The 20,327-nt window shown below is 47.1% G+C and overlaps 3 protein-coding genes across 3 annotated transcripts; 1 reads left to right on the top strand and 2 right to left on the bottom strand.

The window, feature by feature from the left end:
* Positions 1-3,576: 3,576 nt before the first annotated feature.
* On the bottom strand, positions 3,577-4,713 carry PtA15_16A335 (uncharacterized protein; the record flags this gene model as incomplete). Its single annotated transcript, XM_053164015.1, has 6 exons — positions 3,577-3,633; positions 3,692-3,844; positions 3,910-3,963; positions 4,087-4,203; positions 4,264-4,471; positions 4,691-4,713. 6 exons carry the CDS (start codon positions 4,711-4,713, stop codon positions 3,577-3,579), a joined length of 612 nt encoding a protein of 203 aa, XP_053027982.1.
* Positions 4,714-5,205: 492 nt separating this feature from the next.
* On the top strand, positions 5,206-6,684 carry PtA15_16A334 (uncharacterized protein; the record flags this gene model as incomplete). Its single annotated transcript, XM_053164014.1, has 4 exons — positions 5,206-5,289; positions 5,425-5,838; positions 5,931-6,161; positions 6,235-6,684. 4 exons carry the CDS (start codon positions 5,206-5,208, stop codon positions 6,682-6,684), a joined length of 1,179 nt encoding a protein of 392 aa, XP_053027981.1.
* A 4,963-nt stretch (positions 6,685-11,647) lies between these two features.
* Positions 11,648-12,547, bottom strand: PtA15_16A333 (uncharacterized protein; the record flags this gene model as incomplete). Its single annotated transcript, XM_053164013.1, has 3 exons — positions 11,648-11,703; positions 11,780-12,236; positions 12,299-12,547. The coding sequence occupies 3 exons, from the start codon at positions 12,545-12,547 to the stop codon at positions 11,648-11,650; spliced, it is 762 nt and encodes a 253-aa protein (XP_053027980.1).
* Positions 12,548-20,327: the final 7,780 nt, after the last annotated feature.

The following is a 20,327-nucleotide window of genomic DNA, read 5'->3' as shown; positions in this document are numbered from 1 at the left end:
AAACAAGGTGGTGCAAATTTGCTTGCTGCTGCGGAGAGGTATCATATTACAAGGACTTTTTTACATAGTGTTTTGTCACAAGGAGGAAAATAAACCCAAACCCTTGTAAAATTACACTTTGCTACCCTTATGTGTAATTTTACAAGGGGTTATTTTGCAAGGCCTTGCACCTTGTAAAATTAACCCACCCCATAAAAGAACTGTCTTTCTGGAAGGATCACATTTTGTTCACATTTTTTCTGGTTTACTGTACCATTTTTGTCTCCCTGGTTCAAGAAAGATTTTTAAATAAATAAAGTAACATTCTGATTTACAATCAACATTGATCCAAATATTTGATTCTAAACTACTGTTGATTGGTCTGGAATTTGGGAATTTCTGTCTTCCCAAGTTGTGTTACTATTTTTTTCCTCTTCATACTTCTTTCTATTTTAAAAATAGAGTGATTGAATTCCTTTTTGAATTAAATTTTTGGCTTCTTTTGGTTTCGAATCTTCTGATTTGAATTGGTCTCAATGACCAGTCTGTACCGGTCATTGAGGGGGGAGCACTTGGTCATTGAGTGGGGTACACATGTACTCAACTTGATAGCCATTGAGTGACATTAAACCCCAGTATGCCGCTTGATGGCTGGTCATCAAGTGGCCTGCGCAGGACTCAATGGCTGGTCATCATTTGTGGAGTACACACCCCAGTTGATGACCTGTCATTGGGTGGGATACATACTCCGCTTGATTGCCATTCATCAAGCAGAGTGTGTACTCCACCCAGTGGTTGGCCATTGATTGGAGTGTTCTGAGGGGGCATGATGCGCCGTAGTGCCCCCTGGTGATCCCCGTTGTCACACAAACGTACGGGCGTATGTTGGTGTGACACACAGGAGTCACACCTCCCCTCGATGACCGGTCTGTACCGGTCATCAAGAGGTGGAAGTCCCCTTGATGACCAGTCAGTGCCGGTCATCGAGAGAAGGTGTTACTCCTCTCGATGACCGGTCTGTACCGGTCATCAAGAGGTGGAAGTCCCCTCGATGACCGGCACAGACTGGTCATTGAGGGGAGGTTTCACTCCTCTCGATGACCTGGACAGATCGGCCATCAAGGGGAGAGAGGAGTAACACCTCCTCCTGATGACCGGTCTGTACCGGTCAGGGGAGGTGTTATTCCTCTCAATGACCGGTACAGACCGGTCATTGAGGGGAGATGTACTCCACTCGATGACCCGTACAGACAGGTCATTGGGGGGAATTACTCCTCTCGATGAACGGTACAGACCGGTCATTGAGGGGACTTCCACCTCTCGATGACCGGAACAGACCAGTCATCAAGGGGACTTCCACCTCTTGATGACCGGTACAGACCGGTCATCGAGAGGAGTAACACCTCCCCTCGATGACCGGCACTGACTGGTCATCAAGGGGACTTCCACCTCTTGATGACCGGTACAGACCGGTCATCGAGAGGTGTGAGTCCCCTCAATGACCGGTACAGACCAATCATCGAGAGGTGGTGAGTCCCATCAATGAGCGGTCTGTACCGGTCATTTGGGGGAATCACACCTCTCAATGACCGGTGTGTAAGGTCATTGAGAGGAGTATTTCCCCCAATGACTGGAACGGACCAGTCATCAAGGGGAGATGTGGATTATGTGGATCCACTCAAATTGAGATGCTTTTTTTGCACCCGTGGTGTACCAGTGATCAAGAGGTGTCAGCTGGCATCCAGTGGGGTGTTTACATAGCCCACGGGATGGCAAGACAGGGTGTGTAGTATGTATACCCTGCTTGACTGGGGTTCAAGTATATGTACTCCAGCTCTGGCTGGAGTTCCCAGCTCTGCACTCCCCTTTTGGGGAGGAGAAATATCATAAATGGACTGGGGATATGCACTCCAATCTTATGGAGTGAGACTCACGGGCACTCATTACATTTGCCGGCCACTGGAGTTCTTCATGGTGCACTCAAAAGACTGGTCCCCAGTTCTGCACTCTAGCCGACTTGGAGTATTCCACTCTGTACTCCAACAATTGTTGAAGTGCACACTCCATACACTCATTTTTGGAGTGCTTTTGGGTTTTTTTTGGAGTGCATTTAGGCTGACCAAAAAAAAAAAAAAATGCATCAGAGCAATCTACAGGTTATGGGTATACACAGAGGTAAAAAATCAGGTCAAAACATTCATATATTTGGTCAACATTGTGGATTGAGTCCACCTGATCATGGTTGGGCTTAGTTTCAGTATAAGAATGGTGTATGTTCTACATGTACCTTCCACAATACATCTCATATAATTCCAGTTAGCATCCGGTTAGATTGCACCTGACATTAACCATTCTTTGAACCAAGATCAGACCAACATCAAACCAACTTCGAACCAGTATTTAACCAGCATTGGACCAAATGTTGGCATGAATTGTGCAAAGGCACTTGCAAACAGGTGCTGAGCAAACGTCCGTGGTGTGAAGAATTGAATGGTGTATGTAGAAATTTATGAATGTTATCAGGCAAAAAAAGAAAGATTTGTGTGGCTTGAAGCTAACACAGGGGGAAGGAGAGAGATTATAGAAGAGTATTAAGGAGACATGGAACACAGACAAAGGTATCAAGAGGAATAAAAAAAATGATCAATATAAATTGATCAATATACGCTATATTGATCAACATGCAACATCGCAAATTCATCCATCTTGGTAGTGCCAGTGTCCAAGGATTAGAGGACCATTCACTCATGTCCAATGGACTACCAGAGCCTGCCATAATGCTCAACCGTCCGGATTACTTGCAGCTGAACGTTTGGTTGGACAGATAATCAATTCATAGCTAGTGAACATGTCTATATACAAGAGAGCAACCCCTGTCAAATAACAGGGCAGGACAAGAGAGATAAAGAAAGGACCCGGATGGGGACCTGAGTTGTGTGATATAGAGGCATACAACAAGAAGGAAAGAGAGAGATATAACACCCCAACATTTGGTTGGGGTAACAGACAGGCGCATTTTGGACGACTTGAGCAATATGCGGATGGGGACCTGAGTCATGTAATATATAGGCATCACAACAAGAAGGAAAGAGGGTGACAGACAGGTGCAGTTTGGACAACATGAGCGATATGTCGGCGAGGGAGTTAAGCGGCGGGTGTGCGGTTCAAGACATCAACCTCAGCCGCAACCTCATCAGGGGTTGGGAGCTCGACTCCTTCAAGCTCAATGGCGTCAATCATTTTGAGGCCATCAAAATGTTTGGCATCCATCCGCATGTAGAGGTTGATGCGCCTGAAATTGATTAGCCAGTCAGTTTCAGGCCCTTTCGTTCAAGAAATATAAAAGCATTTTACTTACGCTTGAAGCTCCACTGGACTCAATGTGGAAAGCATTTCAAGGTGGCAATCAATGGTCTCCCATTGAGACGTGACCTGTGCACGGGACTGGCGAAGATAGTGGTCAACCGCAAGGATTTGCAGCAACGCAAATCGTACCTTGACTGTGCGGCGGTTGATCCACGGCTGCTCGTTTGTTCCTGGTGCGACCTTGTGGTCATGGGTGAGCGCTATCTTGGCCAGCACCAAGAGTTCTCCGAGTCAGGGAACTGGGCCAGGTGCTCGTCGGCGTGCGTCTGGTCGGACTTGTGTCAAGAGCTGTCTCAAAGGTCAGCTTGCTGTGTGGTTGGGTTGCCAATTAGAAAAATGCTCTTACTATGTTACGCAAGGTGGTCCGTTTGTGTTTGACCATGGTACAAAGGAATTGGTTCAGACCTTGAGCATGCTCAGTGGATAGCGTGCCATTGCTTATGACTCCACGTGGTAGATTGGTGTCCCGCCATTTGGCCGGCTTTGCAAGGATGTGCGCCTGATTGGTCACAACCAATAGCAGTTGTCAGTGTCTGATTAGCTACAGTATTCCTAGTAACTTACTTGGATTAAGTGTAATGGTGTGTTGTTGATCACACCACCGTTTGCAAAGTGCGTCTTGACATAGGAATCCATGTTGGGTAGTTTCATGTACCTACAAATCTTGTGGCATACATATTCCTACACAGGTACTTCAGTTTACAGGTGTGACTAGCCAAATATCGCAGGTGATTGACTCACTTTAATGACAGGCCCGTATATAAATGGACCGGCTGGATTTGGGCTCACGCTTGGCGCAATCGCTTGTCCCTTGCGGGCTAGGATGAGCCGTATAACATTGGCCAACGCTTGTGGCCCCTGTGTTTAAATAGGATGTTTTTTAACAATCAGGTACTTGGAAGTGACTTGAGTACGTACCTGTAAGAGCTCATGGACTTCTACAGCAGTTGGGTTCACATTGACAGGCGTAGGCATAATGGGGCTGACGGCATTGCTGACCAGGTCATCCGCCTCAGGATTGGGTCCAAGGTCATTTTGTTTGTCTGCTAATTGCGGGACTCGTCCATCATTCAAGTGGCCCGTTTCTTGGGGGACAACCCCATTGTCCAAGACATCCAATGACAAGCTGGGCCCAAGATTATCTGTGTAATCAGTATGATCGTGGTATCCTCCCAAGTCTGGTCCCTGGTAATTGAGGTCAGTCGGTGGGTCGCCAGCCCCAGTATCTTGCGTTAATATCTCTGAGCAAGGATGAGGGTTGCGGTGTGGATGGTAACGGGCTATGTAAATTTACATTGAAGTATTCAGTAATATACATCTCGGATTTCCATGATGAATGACTTACGGTTGGTTGGGGGGGGTGCGCATGGGTCCTACTATGTACAAATAAAGCATAAATCATTAGCCAAAATATATGCCAGTAACTAATGCACCATTGGTTGCTGATGACCCCATTGGTGCTGCCATGCCAACATTGCCTGATAGCGTGGAACCCGGAAGAGGCGACAAAGAAACTCAATTAGGCGTCATCTGGTTGAGCATACTGCCTTGCGAGTTAGGCAGATGACTGGAAGGCGTGCGATGGTTGCTATGGTGGTGTTGCGGAGGATTCATTATGAAATAAAATGAGGACGCAAGTTGGGATGAGTTAGTTGCGGTGAGGCACAATCAGGGCAGGCAGGAGGTGGAGACTATTTATAGGGACTTAGTTTGCTAGGACAGTACACACCACTTCTTCCTTTGACTTTCTTGGTTCAAAATCAGCTTGGTTTTTCCCATCAGTGGACGCTTACCAACCCACTTAATCTGTCTTCTTGGATTGTTCGTTGATTCTCTTGACCCTGTGATTTTCTTCTCAAAATGGATCATCCCCAACGACGACGAGTAGGATTGTATCTTGAAGAATGGTTGCTGGCTGGCCAGGCGCCTGTGTATCTATGCACTGTGTGTGCTAGCAAGAAGACTTTCCGTTCAATCAAGTCGCATGAATAATGGAGCAAACACAAGGAGCGTGTGGCAGAGTATGAAAATAATCTCAGCGCAGCGGCGACCAGTCGTGTTGGGTGTGATATCCGTCAGGCTGCCGTTGATTCAGCCTTCACACAGTCGGACAATGTCGTTGGTCGGGCCGACGTGCTTGCGAGATTAGATGCGGGTTTGGGGAACAACCTTTATGATCAATACAATGAGAACCTCGATTGGAGATCAACCAATGGAGAGGTGGAAGACCTGGACATACCTATTGCAAATACTGAATCCAACAACCGCTTCTCTGACGTGAGTTTGAATGAGCTGGCGGAGATTGTGTCCTCTTTACAACAGGGATCTCCGGCTGGATCGGACTTGTTGAGTTTGGCACCTTCAATGGACTGGGATGTTGGAATGAGGGACAACAAGGAAGGCAAGGACAGAGGGGAAGATGATTGGTCCGAATCCGGGGCCGCTGATGGAGACATTGACAATGGGCAGTGGTTCCCCTTCCGAAAGAATGAGGTGAGTTCTTTGATATCCGTTTGCGGGTGCGGTGGACAGCTTTGGGAATTTCAAAGTTGACCCCTGACCCTCTTGCGCGGGGGTTTCCACAGTACTTGGTGGGCTTAATGCTTTGGGGTCATATGCATAACCTCATGTCAACACAAGATTATGAGAAGGCAAAGGGCCTGATGGGCATGTCTGGTGTCAAATTACCCCACTGGACCACCCTCAGTGATGCCAAGAAAAATATCAGGGAAATAATGAACATGGACTTGAACTACAGGACCAGCATTTTTGACAACAAATGTTATTCTTTGCGGCTCAAAAAAACCCTAGCCATGGTCAGCTTTTGTGCCATACCATGCATGTCTGCAATATCCTTTTATTATTTATTTATTTGCTTATTTTTCACAGGATCTCAGCAACCCAATTGTTAACAAACACTTGGAATTTTACCCTGAAGATCCAGAAGGAGTGGACATATACAAGCTCAGTCAAAGCAAGAAATGGCGTGAGGAATTCCCTGCAGATATTTGTGTCCAAATGATTGGAATGCGGTCAAAGCACTTTTATATTTTTGAACCAGTTCAATTGGTAAATAAAACTGTGGTCATCCACATTTACTTCTACACCCTCTCAGATGGGTGTTTCTTCTCAAAATGTGTCATCCCCAAGCCCAGGGAAAGTACAGATGAAAAAGGAAAGATACATCACCATTTGGTCATACCTCAAGATTTGCCCTTCAACTCAAGTGATTTGATCACAGTTGACTGCACTGAATTTTCCTTGTTGGAATCAGAAATTTTTATGTCAAGAGGAATGGCTTTATCAAAATGGTATGAATACTCAATTTGGGGTGAGTAATGTATTTGGTGTGTTACAATTGAAGTTTTACTGAAAATTCCAAGGATACTGCTCCATTTGTATGCCAGCTGTAAAATCTGGATCACCTAGCACTAAGATATCCTATCCAAATCCATGGAGAGATAGAGCTGATGGGAGAATTATACAACATGTTCCAATCACTTTATATGCAGATGATACATCAGGTAATAAATCCAAACAGTGGGATAAGCATATATCATATTATTACACCCTATCAGGCCTGCCTCCCAAAATGACCAATCAGCAATACAACTGCCATTTTCTGGCAACCCAAACACAGCTGGAGCATTGGAAATGGGGGACCAAATTGTGGATGAGCTTAAGTGAGTCAGTCATACAAGCGGCATGCTGCCATGTTACCTAGTCTACTGATATCATTATTCCACTCTAGTGCTCTTTCAGATGAAGGTTTTACAGCTTTTGAACCAGGATTGAATGAAGAAGTATTGTTTATGCCCATGGTCCTATGTTTCTTGGGGGACTCACCCATGCATGCTGAGATAGCCAACTGTCCATTGCCTGCAACCGCTCTGAACACTTGCCGCATCTGCTCTTTGTCAGTACCATGTAAAGATGGGAAGTCAACACTTCAATATGTACAGGACTTCCTAGGTAGGGATTCAAATGGCATGCAGGTAGGTACTGTTGTAAATCATAGTTGTAAAAGGTAATAAATCAGCTCAGATCATTTGGTTTTTCTATCCACAGGAAGAGTTTCATCATCGTAATTGGGAAAAAACAATCCAACACACGCATGAGCTTTGGGAATTGGGTATGACAAAGAGCCGCAAGGTATTTGATAACAAGTCAATTGAATATGGCATCAGAGATGTGATGAACCGTGCATGTCTAGCCATTATGAAGGACAAGAATTCCTCAAAGAACAAAAAGGCTTTCATAAGGAAGTTGTGGAAGGAAAAATCCAAAAGATTGTACAACCCATTCCTTCAATTGAAAGGCATGTTCCCATTCCTAAATTGTGATTAGTACATGTTTTCTAACCATCATTCTTTTCAGGCTTTGATGGGTGCAATGACACCCCAGTGGAGATCCTGCATGTATTCCTATTGGTAGTGGTCAAATACCTGACCCAAGACTTCATGATGACCACCATTAAAACAAAGCATATTCCTCAGCTGATTGCCTCATGGGACTCCTTTATGGTTCCGCCACTGGACATACAGAACATACCAGGGAAGTACTTTGTGGAGCACTACAAAAGCCTTGTAGGGAAGCACTTCCAGATTGTCCTCCAGGTGGCGCCCTTTGTCCTCTTCCAGTTCATGAGTGATGAGCAGCGCAAATTCTGGACCTCCTTATGCCAATTGGCCCCGCTGGTTTTCCAAAAAACCATTCACAACATGGATTCATACCTGAAAGAACTGGAGGAGAAGATTAATAATTTTATGTGTCTCCTGATTCAGATGTCTGCTCAGTGGGTCAACAAACCCAAATTCCATATGCTCCTCCACTTACCTCATTCAATCAGGCAATTTGGCCCAGCAAGTTTGTTTGCCACAGAGAAATTTGAAAGCTTCAACAGCATATTACGGAACGCCTCCATCCACTCCAACCAACACTGCCCAGGGAGGGATTTGGCCATCAGCTTTGCAGATTATGAGTGCATGCGGGCAATACTTTCTGGGGCAAGGCTTTATGATTATAAACATCTGAAACATTTCACTCCATTCATCCTAGTCTCAAATATGTTCAATGAAAAACTGATTCAAAAGGCCCTGGGCTATAACAGTAAACATCTTGGTAAAACTCATCAATTTAGTGTCACTCATCCCCCCAAAAAGGCCCCACCGGTTGCAATTCCAGCAGCGCTCAGGGATCTTTTCCCAAACAAATCATTACATTATCTGGCTTCCATAGACTTGGGGCCTCACAAGGTGCTCAAGAAAGGAATATTTGTACAGGTAAGACTGTGAACCATCTAATAGATAACACATAACAAATCCTGAATGACTGATAACAATACCCAGCAGATCAAATCATCAAAAAAACCTAGGATTGGACAAATTGATTCTCTGTGGAATGTTCAATCACCACAATCATCAATATATATTGTTTGTGTGATGTGGTTCAGCTTCCTGGGCATCTCTGATTTCTATCAAATGCACCTAATTAAAAGCACCCATTCTGTGCAAGTGATATATCCTGATGTGAGTAGAAAATCATGTTTTTATTGCATAAATGATTAAAAAGTTAACAAAAATCTGAATCAAATCAAACCGGGGATCCCATAGGAGATAGTTGCCACTGTTAATGTTCAGCATAATTGCCACGAAGTACAATGCCAATTCAGGCAAAGGGAAAAACATCGAAACATTAATCAAGAAAGAGATCCAGGCCTCAGTTTTGAAACAATCCACAATGAAAACAACAGCCATGTCATCAACATTGCATCCTGCCATGCCAGTGGCAATCATCAGTATTTGTCAAATTTGGAGAGTGGCGCCCCCACAGGAAATCAATGGCAGATGTCAATAGATATAGGGCTCAACAAGTGGACCAAAAGATGAACCAATATCCCTAATATACAAGGTCCAAATTTTGATACCCAACCAGTACAAGGGATCACAGATCTCCCAGAACTTGACTCACAATCTGAAGGAAGTGAGCAGCAGTATAATCAAGAAGAAAACCATGGAGGAAGCCACAGGGGTTCACCAATGGAAGTAGGAAACATTACATATAATCCGGTGAGCAGCGGTAATGTGATGTTGAATGATCCTTCAACATCAAACCAGCGTGGGAGCAACATCTCTCCCCCAATGCAATTCCAGCCACCGCCAATGCAGTTTCCACCGCCACACCAGGCAGGAGGTCTTCAATATCAATCTAGACCATCATCCAGGCAGCATCCCATGTTGATTCACCCTCAACCATCCAATCAGCGCGGACAAGACAGCTCTTTGACCAGGGGGCTCTCCTCAATGCAATTCCCAGCACTGCACCAGGGAGGAAGCCTGCAAGATCAATCCAGACCATCATCCAGGCAGCATCCCATGTTGAATTATCCTCAACCATCCCAACAGCACGGCCAAGACAGCTCTGTGACCAGGGGGCACCCCTCAATGCAACAACTCCTGCCCCGCCACCAGACAGGCAATCTGTATGATCATTCCAACCCCCAATCAACCATAGATTACAGCGGATCAGGAATGGACATGTATGGACAAAATACCAATACCAGATAAGTATGAGCATAATCAGTGATTGAATCTGAAACCAAAATTGGAATATAATTCAGTCAGTCTACACTACACAATTGTACTTTATATCACATGTTCTGCAAACACATTTTTCTATCTCCTCCCAAATTCAAAAGTAGAAAGTTGGAATCACTACTCATTAAAGGAGGCTGCAGCAGACATAAATTCAATTGGACACCCACTGGCTGTTTTACTTCCATAAACATATGTATTACTGAGAGAATGAAATGCAGAAACCAGTGAACTGAGTAATCTGAGAGCCAGTGTAACATGGAAGAGTGAAAAAACAAGCCTTGTTCAGTTTAACATTATTTGGAGTGGTAGATAGAGCAGTGAAAAGAGGAAACCCGTGTATCTTTGGAGTGGAGTGGTAAATATAACAGACAAAGTAGAAAAACATGATCTTTATTCTATTTCTGAGTGTGTCAGGCGCGTTGATGCCAAGAGTAGATATACTCTTCTAGCTACACCGGTGACTGCGCAGCAGTGCGGTGGTAAGCGCAATAAGAGCACGATAAAAGTATCAAATAACCTAAAGTTATTTGGAATAAAACCCAAAAAGGGTTTTAATGGAGGTGCCAGGAGCGCCTGGGGTATTTAAGTGCCCTCCAATGATCTTATAGGGCCTGCGCACAAGATGCGCAGGGGTTTTTATAAAACCTGTGACTTCTGGGTCCCAACTAAGGGTGTATTTCAAACGTCGGAACGTTCCCAGGATAGGGGATAGAATCCCAATAGAGAAACAGAAACAGCGGACTTACTTGTGAAGAGGGTCCGCAAAAAAGGACGGCAAACAACTCAACAAACCGAGATCAGAACAATAACAGACAGGCGACCGGGTCAGATAGACTGGGGCGGGGCTGGTATGGTGACAAGGTGGTTGGTATGAATCTGGGGAGGCTTTTACTCGCTCAAAAGCCTCCCTTTATATATTCTTGCGGCAACCAGTAGGGTCGCCGTTCTATTTTCAAATTCCTCGCGGCTTCTCAGCCGCGGGAAAGACTAGTTAGGACAGGAGTGGTAGAGCGTTCTATTACTCACATTGCTCCTGTCCTTGTTACTCAACGGCGAGTAGTGCTCTTCCTCGGTCCAAGGAAGAGTTCTACTCTATGTATTGTTTCCAGGCAGTTCATCTTTGGCCGGGGGAGAAGCAGTAGTTTACTTCTTTGCTACTCTCCTCCAGCCGTTTTCAATCGGTCTTTCTATTTGCCTTTTGTTTTAGTTTCAAGAATTTCAAACCCATTCTCTTGGCCTGAGAACGGGTTTTTGAACATAGAACCATTCCTTCTCCGGCCGGTTCTTTCGGCATGTTAATATCTCCTTGACTCTATCCTGCAGTCAAGGGGATACATAATGAATATTCTTTTTTGAGTGGCGCTCTACGCCGCACTAAATAATAAATGTGCTTTTCTCTTTTATGCGCGGCGCTCTGTGCCGCTGCTGATGATACAAAAAAAGGTATTTTATATTTGTTTTAATGTTACTACATAAAATAGTTAGCCGGGCTCTAACTTATTGTAGTAGCCCGGCTGACAGAGTGGTAGGTAGGATAGGGCCAGAGGTTGGATGCTTGGCCGCGGTGGAAGAGGTGGCGACCCTTTTGGACAAGGTGGAAGTGGACGCGACTGTAATCAAACGGTTCAGCCCCATGGTGGAAGAGGTGGAAGAGGTGGCATGCGTTTTTGACGCGAATGAAGTGGATGCAACCCTCTTTGAACGAATCAAGAAAGAATTGCAGGCCCGCTTCTTGTCGTGGGCTTTGATTGAATCCCACGAGCTGGGGGGTCCATCCAGCAACACAACATCGGCCACGTCAGTTTTGTTTGGCTTGCCTTCAGCCGGCGCCGGGGTACCAGAGTCGCCATCGGCCGCGCTGTTTGAAACCCAGGAGCTGGGAGGACCGTCCAGCATCACAATGTCCGGCAGGTCTGGTTGGTTCACCTTTCCATTGGGGGGCGCCGGGGAACCGGAGTCGCCATTGGTCTTGCTGCTTGGAGTCGGTGTTGCGGTGCCGGCCCCAGGTTTTTCCATGGAGGATCCCTCCACACCCAAAGCAGAGTCATTGACGTTCTCGCCAGCATCAACAGCGGAAGATGAATTGATGTTTTCGGGGGTGGAGTCTCTAGCTGAGCTTGAGTGGAACGACGGAGCCCCTTCGTTGGAATCCTGAGTTGAAGATACTACCGAGCTCGCCCGACTAGATTGTTTTTGATCTCCTAGGACAAAGCAGTCCTCCCGCGGTGGAAGGGCGCCGCTGGGTACAAAATCTGTGGTTGCATGGGGTGCACCAATGTGTGGCACACATTTCCACTGTAGAGTGAGTCAAGTCAGCTGCCTTGCAGATGAGTATGCGTCCTTGGAACCATACTCACGTAGGTTGGGTTGTAACTCTTCGCGGAGGGGTAGATCATGTACAGATTGAGCCAAACCTTCATCAGGGGGACCGCGGTTGAGGCCAGTTCCGCAAAGGCTATAAAATCTTGCGTAACATCTATGTTTCGAGGTGGTGGTCCTCCCGGCCACACGCAGTACCCGCGCCACTGAAGGTCCCCAGCAGCTTCTGCCGACTTTAAAACGCGCAAGATAGGTATATCTGTACAGGTCGCGGCAACAGCATCCATAATGTGGTGCTTGAAATAGGGGGTTAATTAATCGACTCCCATAAATTTGAGTTCCAACTCCCAAATGTTGCGGACGTCCGGGAGACCGCCGCAAGACGTCCCCTGCGGGTCAACCAGACCTCAATTTGACCCGGCCGACTTTTGGGAGTTGGAACTCAAATTCCTCCTGAAAGTTTGGGAGTCAGAAATTTAATTCCAAAATATTCCCATCAAATCAAATAAATTCAATAAATCCTCAATGGGGCATCCAAATGCCCCCAAAATTTTACAGCCATCTGGGGAAACACCTTTGAGCATATTGTGAGCTTCACGGTGGGATTACACATCAGCAACACCTCATATGAGTGTGGGGTGGATTTCGCGGATTTCCTACTAAGGCAAACCACCAAATCCTGAGCTATGGCGCTCCAGAAGCCTGCAGATTTTTTTCTGCCACATAATTAAACTCTCTAGAGCATATTTTAAGCTTCACGGCATTAGCACACCTCAGGGAGAGCCTGTGTAGCCGGGGGCGGATTTGGCGGATTTCCTACTACCGCAATGCGCCATATCCTGAGATACGGTGATCCAAATGCCCCCAAGTTTTTTCTGCCACATAAATGCCCCCAGAATATTTCTGACACATAAATACACTCTCTATAACATATTTTGAGATTTACGGGTGTATTAAACATCAGGGAAATCCTGTGTAGCCGGGGGCGGATTAGGCGGATTTCCTACTAAGGCAATTGTCGTAGTTTTCTTCCTCTGCGCTGTCCTACGCCGTTAGGAATTTTTTTGCGTTCTGTGCCGGTAATTGTAGATAAGAGGGCAGGGAATCCTTTGAGCATCCTCCGAATTTTATTATCTCTTCTTGATCAGAAGATATAGAGGGTTCAAGTGAGGATAAGTAGTAGGAAATTCGCCAAATCCACCCCCCCCGCGGAACAGGGTCTCCCTGAGGTGTGCTAATGCCGTGAGGCTCACCAAATGCTCTAGAGAGTTTATTTATGTGGCAGAAAAAATTTGGGGGCATTTGGATCACCGTATCTCAGGATATGGCACATTGCGGTAGTAGGAAATCCGCCAAATCCGCCCCCGGCTACACAGGCTCTCCCTGAGGTGTGCTAATGCCGTGAAGCTTAAAATATGCTCTAGAGAGTTTAATTATGTGGCAGAAAAAAATCTGCAGGCTTCTGGAGCGCCATAGCTCAGGATTTGGTGGTTTGCCTTAGTAGGAAATCCGCGAAATCCACCCCACACTCATATGAGGTGTTGCTGATGTGTAATCCCACCGTGAAGCTCACAATATGCTCAAAGGTGTTTCCCCAGATGGCTGTAAAATTTTGGGGGCATTTGGATGCCCCATTGAGGATTTATTGAATTTATTTGATTTGATGGGAATATTTTGGAATTAAATTTCTGACTCCCAAACTTTCAGGAGGAATTTGAGTTCCAACTCCCAAAAGTCGGCCGGGTCAAATTGAGGTCTGGTTGACCCGCAGGGGACGTCTTGCGGCGGTCTCCCGGACGTCTGCAACATTTGGGAGTCAGAACTCGAATTTATGGGAGTTGATTAATTAACCCCCTTGAAATATTGCAGTGAGATGTACTGGAATGGGACTTCGCAAGGTGGAATGGGCAAGGCTTCAGTGTCTTCCAAATTGATAGGCTCATAATTGTCGGAAAACGTAGTTGTGGATGAGCCTTTGGGACATAGAAGGTGATGCTGAATCCAGATGTAATACTCTATGTGAACAATTGGGTACTGTTGAGTTGTAGTGTTGTTGTTTCATGTTTCTCTCATGTTTTCCTGCTTCAAACCTTTCTCTCACCTTTCACAGCCGTGACATCCTGTATTTAGTTACCTGAGGCAGCAGAGACGTGGAAGCCCTTTTCCTCATCCTTCCACGAACTCACTCATCTCTGTGTTCTGCTGCCCCAGGTTAGTGTTTCTTTCTGTTTCTCTTTTTCTTCTTTTCCTTGTTCTTTCATTTCTATGATGCAATGAATCATCCTTCCACAAACTCACTCATCTCTGAGTTCTGCTGCCCCAGGATGATTCATCTCATCAGGTACCTCTCACCAACAGGCATGGTGGCAAGGGTGAGGGGCTCCAATTGAGAAGAGCTATCTTGGTTATCTTGCAAAAGCGGCTTGTGACTGTTCATGATGTCAAATTGGGAACAGATTGGGAAGCTGGGGGACTGGAATTCTGCATGGTTCAGTGTTCCTCAGGTGACCAACAAAGATCTCCAGCAGAGCTTGGACCGCGCGAGTTTTGGACTTGTTTGGCAGGTCACTCCACATTTCGGGGGTCCAGAAGACCCATTAAACGACCTGTGATCAATCCAGGTCCATCCCATCCCAGACCGCGGCTGGCTACAAACCCCATCCCATCGCCACCCGGGACCCAGGCTGCTACACACCAGACATCGCCCACTTGCCAGTGATCACCCGCGCCAACAACATGATCGATCCAACTCTGCAAGATCCTGCTCCTAGCCCTCCACCGAGAACACCGTCTCCACAAGTTGAAAATCATCAACCCACTCAAGGAAAGAAAGCCAACAAGCCTGCAAACAAAAAAACACCAAAGACCAAAACTGCAGCCATAAGCAAGCATCCTCATGGCGCATGATATCTTTTGATACGGCGAAAACCCAAGCTGACCAGTGGTGTTCCGCTTCTGGACAAAATATCAATTGTATGCCACAACTTCATTGATCATTTGGACAAATAAGCTTTGGTGCATTCGGAATCGTTGGCGAAAAATTTCTTCCGGATATGACGGGTTATCAGAAAAATAATCTTTGTGAAGCTGAAGTTCACCTTTGCGGCGTTCACAATTGATTGTTTGTTGGCCAACAGTGGATCCTCCTCCCCTTCGAGGTTCATCGCGCTCGCCTGAGATAATCCGATCAAATGTGTGGTAGGCCACGAAGTCGTCGTCGTCGTCCATGAAGTTGAGTAACTCGACCAAATTCATCCTGGTGCTGTTTTGCAGGGCAATCTGGCTATCCACCCCCGGTGTGATCGCCAGTCTGCTGTGGAGCTGCCGTGAAACAGCTGAGACAGTGGTGTGAAAGGTGGTCCCGGCCGGCTATAGCTCGCGGGTCCCATCCCCGCTCTGCTGGAGATGCTCTCAGCCCCAGTGTCCGTCAGAACTCAGACATCTTACGGTCGGGCTCCCAGTTCACATCACATGCTGGGCGTGAGGATGTCGGGCTGCCGACAATATGGGGTGTCGGTGCGCCGGCGGGTAACCGTCGAACGCCAGGGAAATACCTGTCGGCAGTCTGACGGGTGTGGGAGTGGGCGGCTAGCAGTCAGGCTGACAGTCAGCCCAGCATGGGTCAAGCCAGCGACAGTCCGCCCGGCATCAGACCGGCAGACGGGCGACTGATCGACCCAGGTCGAGCCACCGAGTGTCCCGCCGGCAACAGGCCAGCAGACCGGCGGTGGCTTGACCTAGGTCAGTCCGCCGTACATCTTGACCAAAAGAAGATTGGCGGACTGACCCTCGCGAAAGCCTGACGACGGGCTGCCCTGTATTCACACGGTAGCCCAACATGTGCCCCTTTGGCGTTGGGTTGTCGGTCCGAGGGAGCCGAAATCGCTCTTGTGGTGTATGTTCATCATGAGTGAGCGCCTTGGAGTTGGCATGCGAGTGGCTCGCGGGTTAAGCTCGCATCAGTGTCATTGATGGCCAGCCGAGGATAATGTCAAGCCGACATGTGAGCCCGGCTGGGAAAATTTTGCGGAGAATGACCAGATAATAGACAGTCACAGGAGAAACAAAAGGGATAACATAAACAGATTGCTCAAGGCCATTGGAGACGTCTATATAAGCCCCTACTCATCCAGCCCAACCGCGCCCATCAATCACTTGTTCCAACATCGTCTCAGCTCGCCAGCACTTGCAAGATCTTCTCAGCCCATTCATCAACATTAGCACCTAAAGTGAGTCTCTAGTAGATTGTCAGACTGGCTCACAGCCTATTCCTTGTGCTGCACAATATTAAACCATGATTACATGTAGCCCCAACAGCCCCCAACAATGCTTCCAATTACTCGATTTCTCCTGGTGACTTTGGTTGCAGTATCAACCTGTTTAAGTAACGTAAGCCAAGTGCCCTCAGACTATTGCGTGATTTCATCCAAGTATCTGCTGAATTTTCTCTCTGCTCGCTTTGGCAACCCGTCATACTGGATGAGATCCGCCCGCGGCTGGGTGGGAGGGTGGGCACCTGAGATGGTCAGCATACGTACTTGACATTTTTTTTGTGTGTACATAACCATGCTGATTCTACCAAAGCAGAATTGCTTAGGCTAGATTCATCTCCCCCCATGGGAGTAGATACAGCTAGCCCAGAAGAGCTTGCGACTTTGGCCGCAAACTCTGAGAGTTTGTGCCGCAGCGGCAAGAGTTTTCCGCAGCTGTTGACAGCCGTGCGCGCGGACCGTGCTTGGGGGATCCCGCAGGAAGGCTGCCTGCCACCGATCCACATCAGCCTGCCACCACCAACCCACCGCCAACCGTTGTCAAATCACCACCGCCAATCGTCGTCAAATCACCACTGCCGACCGTTGTCGAATCACCACCGCCAACCGTCGTCGAATCACCAACGCCGACCGTTGTCGAATCACGAGTAGATTTTTTCTAAATGGTTTGTTTGCTTGTCATTTTCTGCAACCCCAAGCTGATATGAGTTCTCTTTTTTTCTGGTTTCCTTTTTTGCTCCTTCAGGCACAATGTATGTGAAGTATAGCGCCGGATTCAAATTCGCCGTTATTTGGGCGGCCCTCGATGGAAAACCCCTCGCCGAAATCAATGTATATCTCCCAGCTCGGCAAACCAGTTTAAAACTGTAGATAGTTGGAAAGCTGAACCTCGATGTCCTTAAACATCCATGGGGAATATGGGGATCATACTGGTGAGTATCAATGCACAAGAGTAATGGTCTGGGTGCGTAACCATCCTGCATGCACAAAAAATGATGTACACGGTCATTCTTCCAGCTGGTTGATTGGAGTAGTTTACAAGGTGTAGGCATGTTTTATGTGTGTATAAATTGAAGAACCCATCTACATCACAATCGGATTTACAAGCTATAATTTCAAATTATGTGCACTCCAGCCGCTAGTTAAACAGTGAATGACATATGGTGGCTTGAATTAGAGCCTCGGCCAACAGCTATCACAGCTATCAAAGGATTTGTGAGCCAAGAAGACTCAATCACAAGGATAATTGATTCTCATTTTGAGTCAAAAGATATCGGGGCTAGAAAAGATGAGAAATACAAGTTAGAGCCCAAAGAAAATAATCTCTCTTGAGTTCCTTACGGATCACACGGACGCCTTTTCCGGGCTCAACAACAAAGATCTCCAAGCCGTCACCGACTTCAATATGTCTCTCAGCCGCGCAAGTGAACGCGTCCGTGACCAAGGCTTTGACCTTTTCCAACGGCAATTGTGATTGAGGGGGAGGGTGAGATTTGCCTTGGGCGTAGACCGGCTCGGGTGGAGGAGCTGGGCCGGACGGATCACAAGTCATATTCTTGCCTCCAACCTGACCCAGGTTTTTAAAAAGAATTTGCAGAGTACAAGACAAGCAGTCAATTTCTCAAGAGATATCACATGATTGCATATATATAGGAGTCTATAGCCTCCCCCTTGTGAAACACTTCTCACCTGGTTGTCCAAAAACGGCTGGACTAGACTTTGTGCCGCCCCGGCGGCCCTGCATCTTTCTTGCTCATAACTTCCCACCGGATTGAACCAATAAACCGCACCAGTCCCATCTCAATTGATTCCTGCCAAGAGGAACGGAAGTAATCAATATCGGCATAAGAGTTAGTCTTGCGTGCTCTCTATAACACTGATGGTAACCAACTCACCTGTTTTGGATTGTTCCAATGGCCGGATGTGATTGTTTCAATGATCCTTGGCTGCTGGGGTAGATTTGCGGTGGAGGGGAGATGTATGGATTTGATGGTGGTGGTGATTTGACGGCAGTGGGTTGGTGGTGGCAGGCTGGATGTGGATCGGTGGTAAGCAGCCTTCCTGCGGGCTCCCCCGGGATCCCCCAAGCACGGTCCGTGCGCACGGCTGTCAACAGCTGCGGAAAACTCTTGCTGCTGCGGCACAAACTCTCAGAGTTTGCGGCCAAAGTCGCAAGCTCTTCTGGGCTAGCTGTAAATGGCTGGATTTTTATATATTTTTCATCGAATCAATCCCTTTCCCTAGTGCGAACACTCTCTTGAATCACTTCGCTCCTTTAATTCTGCACGCTTGCTTCACTTTTGTATATATCAAGACAATCACCATAATTTGTTTGCTCAGGTCTGGAGAAACATGCTTAGGTATTGAAACTTTTATGATCCACTGAGGGAGCGTATTCCGCTGCTAGATCCAGACAGCATTATAATTTCGCGGATTAAGAAGCCAATCCAGCCATCGCCGTCATTTCGCCCGGCAGGTAGCTCTGATCTGTAAGGGCCTCGGATCTTTTTCTAGTTGTGGTGGACAGGACTAGAAGAGCTGGATATTGGGCATCAACCGTTATACTCTGGATCCAGCTTCGATGAAGGGAATGTTTAGTTGGAAGATCAGCACTTTCGAGGAGTGTCACCTTTGATTACAGGGGTGGACTGGTTGAGCTACGAGTTACAATTGAGACTTGATTCTGCCAAGGCATCCTTGGACCTTCACCACTCGCCGATGGTCCTTTTGGAAACCTCAAGGGCTGGCCGAAGGTCAACTGCGCCTTGAACTCCGGCGTAATCAAGATGGTGCAGCGCGAGATCTTCGCCGAGATGCCCATCATGCGACCCTTCTCAAGCATGCCAGTCTCGACAGAGATGTGGTCGCTTTCTTTGTGTAGTACAACATCTTTCATTTCAACGCAAGCTGGACATCGTCGTCAACCAATATTCGTCTACACTGACCGTCGTCAGAAGCGCAAAAAAGGGGCGTATGGAGGCGCATAAGGTGTGCGTTGAAAGGTTGGCGTTCTTTGTGGTACAGGGAAGGAGTTTATAAGCTTGCGTTGTCTTTGACAGTGGACCGTGGACCACAATTTCTATCAAGGAGAGAGCAAACAAAGAATACAAGAGTCAGTCCGAGCTTATCTATAATCCGAGTGAAGAAAATAGGGAGGATGAGTGAGGGCACATTTTTGTTGGGCTGTTCCCATTAGAAAGTCAAAGCCAATGCTGAACATGAACGAGCCGGTAAAGATGGCCGAGAGGTAAGTCGAGTTACGCTTCATGATCGCGTTGTAGGTCATTCTTGTGACCTTCCGATTTTTTGCGGGGGCCGTCGTGCGAAGAGTTCATCACTTTACCTGTCTCTGTTTGCTGACAATCATTGGATCCGTCGTGGCGGAAGGGTCGGTGTTGCGGTCGCTGGTTCCCGGACGTTGAGATTGGTTTGGTTTGGGTCGTTTTGCGCTGGTTTCTGGATGCAAGAGCGATGCTCGGTTTTCTGATCAGTCGGGGGCGAGGGTGGCTGGAGAGGTGGGTGTGTGGATCTGGTTTAATTCTCGGCATTCGACCGGCAAAACCTACGCAGTCAGTCTGCCGGGTGGGGCGCCGGCCAGTCAGTAAAAGGGTTTAGGCCTCAAGCTTGCGAGTGCCCGGCAGCAGACCGGCATATTTGTGGGCGATCGACTATGCTGCCCTCATATCCATGCCACCGCAGTGTTGACCGCGAGAGACCCTTGGGTGACCTTTTGCGCGGCAGCTCGTTGTCAATGTCAGCCTGAAGGATCCAAAATTCGGGCGTGTGATTTCTGGGA

Source organism: Puccinia triticina, chromosome 16A (genome assembly GCF_026914185.1).
Source record: "Puccinia triticina chromosome 16A, complete sequence".
NCBI classification, from domain to species: domain Eukaryota; kingdom Fungi; phylum Basidiomycota; class Pucciniomycetes; order Pucciniales; family Pucciniaceae; genus Puccinia; species Puccinia triticina.
The sequence above is the reverse complement of the archived record's forward strand: the minus strand, read 5'-3'. Positions and strand labels throughout refer to the sequence as shown.